Source organism: Hordeum vulgare, chromosome 6H (genome assembly GCF_904849725.1).
Source record: "Hordeum vulgare subsp. vulgare chromosome 6H, MorexV3_pseudomolecules_assembly, whole genome shotgun sequence".
In the NCBI taxonomy this organism is placed as follows: Eukaryota; Viridiplantae; Streptophyta; class Magnoliopsida; order Poales; family Poaceae; genus Hordeum; species Hordeum vulgare.
Genome location: NC_058523.1, coordinates 906,739 through 912,942, shown reverse-complemented (window position 1 = coordinate 912,942; position 6,204 = coordinate 906,739). Strand labels below are relative to the sequence as shown.

The 6,204-nt window shown below is 38.6% G+C and overlaps 1 protein-coding gene across 1 annotated transcript; it reads left to right on the top strand.

The window, feature by feature from the left end:
- Positions 1-4,679: 4,679 nt before the first annotated feature.
- On the top strand, positions 4,680-5,567 carry LOC123402774 (thionin BTH7-like). The gene is made up of 3 exons (XM_045096735.1): positions 4,680-4,996; positions 5,096-5,164; positions 5,256-5,567. Exons 1-3 carry the CDS (start codon positions 4,753-4,755, stop codon positions 5,354-5,356), a joined length of 414 nt encoding a protein of 137 aa, XP_044952670.1. The 5' UTR covers positions 4,680-4,752; the 3' UTR covers positions 5,357-5,567.
- The last annotated feature ends 637 nt before the right edge of the window (positions 5,568-6,204 follow it).

Genomic DNA, 6,204 nt, shown 5'->3' with positions numbered 1-6,204 from the left:
GTCAAAAACATGGAAAAAATAGGAACTGGCACTTGACACAGAGTTAATAAGTTAGTCCCAAAAAATAAAAGGCATGCAAAACATCCAAAGTGTGACAAGATAATAGCATGAAACCATAAAAAATTATTGATACGTTGGAGACGTATCATCCGGCAACACAAACTTGAAGTACTCAAGTTCCTTCGCGAGAGATTGTATATCATGAGCTTGTTGAACAACACGGCGCTCATCGGTCTTCTTGTAGTCATAGAATTGTTCCATGACATATAACTGGCTGCCCCATAAAGAATTACGAGAGGCGGGGTTCCGCATGCCTGTTGTCCCTTCTCAAGGTGCATGCCGGAAGAAGGGATGGAGAATACTTGGTGGTGTCGGATTGATCTGGAACGGTGCAAACCCATATGTGGTGGTGATGACGGCTAGGGTTGGCAGGAACCTCACCTATATATATGCGCGGTAGGGTGAAGAGACGTGGACGGACCCACGTCCGAGTCCGTTACAGCCCAAGAAACGACGTCTCCGATCGTGGTTAATCAGTTAAGGACTCTCTGTTCCTGACCAGCAAAAATAAACGTGTAGGTATAAGCTCGGCTCGTCTCAATCCCGCAACCCGCGGCGCGTCGTGACAAGGCGTGGCATGGCGAGGCGGCCAAGGAGGAGGTATGTGCGAGTGCCTCTTCTATTCTGACTCTCTTACAAGTGCTTGTTGTTTTCCCTTGTTCCAATAAGAGTCGCTATGATGAATCTATTTGTACCCTTGGCCAACTAATATAAATGTTCCATGTATATATTATGTGATACATTACATTGTTTACATTTTCCCATGTTGTTTCCTATAAATCAATAATTTTAGATAAAGACCATACATTTTCCCATGTTGTTTCCTATAAATCAATAATTTTAGATAAAGACCATACGTTTTCCCATGTTGTTTCCTAGAAATCAATCAAACATTATTTGTGTTTTGCGCCTGTTATGAAAACTATTATCGCTGACCGATGAGGGGTGGTCGGTGGACACATACAACTTTGAATGCTATCTTGCTGGTCAATGAAGAGCATATAAAACCACCAAATTGCCCACTAAACATATAAAAATATGTAGTATTCTTGAGCAGTTGTATACACAGTTTGCCGATGACCCAAAACGTCACACAATAATCGGATGTCCAGCCTATTTCTCGCCTTCATTCTATTTCGTGTTGAGCAGCTTGGACGTACAATTATAGTCTTGTGTGCCCTCACATATTCTTCGTTGCAAATGGGAGATATGACTTTCCACTAAAAACAAAAGGAGTGTGAGAGAAAGTTCGTTCATAGAGTATATTTAGTTAATAAATTTCAATCCAAATATAAATACATTGACCTTGGCCGTGTTTCGCACACGAAACATCTCTAAATTAGTTACAAGATTTGGTTTTGTGTACAAACCAACTCTAGTAATATTCGGAGCTGGTTGTTAATTTGAACTAAATTTAGTATTTCTAGATTCGGAGTTAATTACTTAAAAAAATTAACGGACTATAAATGAGATGTCCAAGGAAATACCACTGAAAACCCTATATCTCCCCCCACCCCTACAGCACATCCTCTTGGTCCCTTACATGACCTCGATGTTTCAGGTCTGCAAAGATTTTTCAAATTAACCATTGTGTGATTAAAAAAATAAAATGATTTACAAAACAACTGTTGCGGATGGCAATATTTTACAGCTAGTGTTGTCAAAAAAAATGACATGACATATATGCTGTAAGTGAGGGACTGTGGCTGATAGTGTAAAATTTCATGCAATCATGGAGTCATTAACACCATGAGACTGATAGTGATGTATCTATGATAAAACATGAAAACAATTCGTCATGTGACACTGTATACTGGGGCATGTCACATGTAGATTTCTCTATTCTAATCATTCTTTAGTGAAAATGTCAATGAGCCAAGATTTCATTAAGTGCGAGCATGCATTATAATTTTGTTGTTTGTTTGAGAATAGTTATGCAGTGCATTCACATGATAGCAAAGTGAGTAGGATGGTGGACGAGAACTAGGTTGAGGCAGCCATCATGATATGGTTCTTGGCTTGTTGCTACCATGTGCATGTCATGTTTGTCTTAAGTATCAATTCGTGCATCCTATGGACCACGTGACTAAGCTACTTGGCCATTTGTACACCTAGATAGCGCAATAATGCTTTGTGAACCATCTTCAACAAAACGTGAAACATGCAGAGGGAAGTGGAAAAAAAATTGCACACCTAGATGGGGCAATAATGCTTTGTTCCATAATGTGTTCTCTCTCATATGAATGTGATTTTCTCTATTCATTAATGGTGTATGCAGTAGTTACCGGGAAGATTTAATTTGTTTTTTTTATTTAATTACACCAACTCATACATAACTATTAGTATTCTTCCATAATGTATTCTCTTCCATAACTCATACATAACTGTTAGAATACATAATTATTTTTGAAGATGTAATTTGTTGAATGTGCACCACCTTCAACAAAACATGAGGCATGCAGAGGCAAGTGGCAAAAGAACAGAAAAGTTTGCACACCTGGATGGGGCAATAAAATTTTCTTCCATAATGTATTCTCTCTCGTCTGAATGTGGTTTTCTCTATTGATTAATGGTGTATGCAGTAGTTATTGGGAAGATGTTATTTGTTTTTATGAGTCATAACAGAGCAGTGGGAGTACTGCTAGGTTATCCCTCATGGTCAATCCAAATGCATAGTTTTGACCACACAAATGTTATACTGATAAATGCATCGTAGCTGTCGTCCTAAAACTACTCCATCGTAGCTGTCGTCCTAAAACTACTCCGTCGTAGCTGTCGTCCTCAAAAAGTACTCCATCGTAATTCCTAATCAACCAAACATGAGACATGCAGAGGCAAGTGGCAAAAGAAAAGAAAAGTTTGCACACCTAGATGGGGCAATAAAATTTTCTTCCATAATGTGTTCTCTCTAGTCTGAATGTGGTTTTCTCTATTGATTAATGGTGTGTGCAGTAGTTATTGGGAAGATGTAATTTGTTTATTTGAGTCATAACAGAACAGAGGGAGTACTACTAGGGTATCCCTCATGGTCAATCCAAATGCATAGTTTTGATCACACAAATGTTATACTGATAAATGCATCGTAGCTGTCGTCCTCAAAAACTACTCCCGCCATCACGTTTTACAAGGCGTGCTTGGATGATCTCTAGAACCTATGTAGTTATCGATTGGCTGTGAGATGGGCTAAAAAATAGCATCAATAATACTCATGCGCCTAATGAGATGAGAAATTAACACGACGCATGCATGCAGGAGTAGTACTAATTGACACGGCGCATGCATGCATGTCTATTGTGGAAACACATGTAAATTTAAATGTGTCTTCTAAACATGACGGAGTGTGGTACCGACCATGAATTCGTAATTAATGGGCACTACGTACATTCTACTACTATAACGGATGCGGAGATGATGCGCTCCTCTGTGATATTTTTGTGAAATATCTGCTCCTCTATGATTTTGAAAGAGAACGTGTTTGGTAACGGAGGAAAATACGAATATAAAATAGGGAAATAGGCTAGAAAATCCCACATTAAACAGCAACATATGATCATTATTTAAATTATGTATGAAATAGTCTATGGATATAAAAGTTCAATAATTAGTAACTACCTATGACCATTATTTAGTATGCAGAAGATTATTGAGTGCATGGTTGAAAGAAAGAGATGGAAACAAAAGGGTTACGTCCACCGAGCATGGTATGGATTAGTTGGGTAATGGGTCTACTAGTGCCGAGAGTAGACAAAAGCAATGTTGTCTTTCAGCTCACCTCCACTATTCATCACCTCCATTATTTCGGATCACGGAGTCATCACCTCCACAGTTGTGATGTGCCTTCTCTAGTGCAGAAGTGGCAACTTGACTTGTAAACTTGGTTGCTCAGTAGAAAACATATTATGTATTGCCCCATCCAGATGTCCACAGGGCTAGGTCACATCGTCGAAATGATGATAAGGATTGAGTCATCAGTCCTAGCTGGTGCGTACACTGAAGTACGGTAGCTGCACTTAGATCTAGGATCCTCGATATGAAATTTCACTCTCCTATGCCATGACGATACTAGACATTTGCACAAATTAATATTCACAATAGAGAAATCATCTTTAACGTAAATCAAAGCAAACGATATGCCCTCTTTCACTAGGTCTGCAAGCCAGATGCAAAACTGAAAGTTAACCAAGTCACCAGCTTGGCAAGCAGATGCAAACGCTGAAATTTAAATGACCTTTTACAAATTTAAGTCATCGTTGTAAATGTAAGTCACCAACTTGGCCATGAATTCATAATTAGTGCGCATTGCATTCTATTAATATAAGTGATGAGGTGACGAGGCACTCCTCTATGATTTTTGTAGAGTACGTGCTTGGTAACTATTGTAAACGTGCTGGTCACTTAGTAAACTTTCAAATCATGCAAGACCACTGTGCATGGCTACGTCGGTTGAGTAAAATAGGCATGCATGCATGAACACGTGTGACACAACGAACGGATAGATTTGCACCAAAAATAATATCCATGTATATTCAAGACTTCCAATTATTGCAGAAATTGAGTGGTGCCTAGCTATGTCCAACACTCATAACACACCGCCATACCTCTATAAATAGGAGTCTGGCGTTGTAGGATTTCCATCAATCCAACGTAACCATTTCTCATTCTACTTGAGAAATTAAGGCCAACCAGCCAACCATGGCAACCAACAAGAGTATTAAGAGCGTGGTTATTTGTGTTCTCATATTGGGTTTAGTTCTGGAGCAGGTCCAAGTAGAAGGCAAGAGTTGCTGCAAGAACACGACGGGCAGAAACTGCTACAACGCCTGCCGTTTCGCCGGTGGTTCCCGACCAGTCTGCGCAACTGCTTGTGGTTGTAAAATCATAAGCGGCCCAACATGTCCTAGGGACTATCCTAAGCTGAATCTTCTCCCTGAATCCGGTAAAGAGATATCATTTTTATCCTTCCCAACTTGTTGATAATTACCTACTAATAGAAAATTAATTATTTGCATACTTGTGGTTCAAATTACTTTTGTAGGTGAACCAAATGCGACTGAGTACTGCACAATTGGATGCAGGACTTCCGTTTGTGACAACATGGACAATGGTAATTTTAATTGACCAGTTTTATTTTTATTTTTACCGGCAGAAAAAATATTGTGTTTTAGACATACATAACCTCAACTATTTTGTAACAGTTTCCCATGGCCAAGAGATGAAATTCGACATGGGACTCTGCAGCAACGCATGTGCCCGTTTCTGTAATGATGGTGAAGTCATTCAGTCTGTTGAAGCCTAATCATGCCTTCTTGGGCATGATTTCTATGGCCAAGGTCGTTTTGTCATTTTCTGTTCAACAATCTTGATACCATCACCAGATCGAAGCAAATGTATCATCTTAGATAAAAGTTCCATGGATATATTATGTGATACACCACAATTTTTAAATTTTTTAATGTTGTTTCTTGTATATCAATTGTTTCATATTAAGACCATACATTTTGCGATTATATTTACATTCGAACATATGAGCTATCATGTTTTTACCGTGAAAGTTTTCTCCACTAAACATTAATTAGGCGTTACATGTTATATAGGAACACGAAGGGCCATCAACTGGCTAGTCGAACAGAATGTTGCTAATAGGAAATTAATGGTCATCACCAACATGTTTAGCATATTTTAGGAGAACTATGATCACTAAGGGACGAGGGGCGGTCGGTGAAGACATATAAATTTGATTGCTATCTCGTTAGTCCACGACCACCGTATATAACCACCAAATTGCCCCTTAAAATATGAAAATGTCTAGTGTTATTGGGAATTTGTATATATTGTTTCGCGATGAACCAAATCGTCACACAATAATGAGATCGGCTATATTTTTGTGTCAATGGTATTTTCTTTTGAGCATCTTGAACCTAGCATTATAGACTTGTGTTCCCTCATCTTGTGGCCTTGTAATTGGGAGACATGGCTTTTTACTACAAACCAAATGAATATGAGAGTATGTTCATAGAATCACTTTAAGTAATAAAATATAAATCAAAATAAAAAATGAAGTGGCCTCGGCCGTGTTTCAGTCACAAAACTGATCGAAATTAGTTACTGGAAATTAGTTTCAGGCATAAATAAGTTAACCGTGAA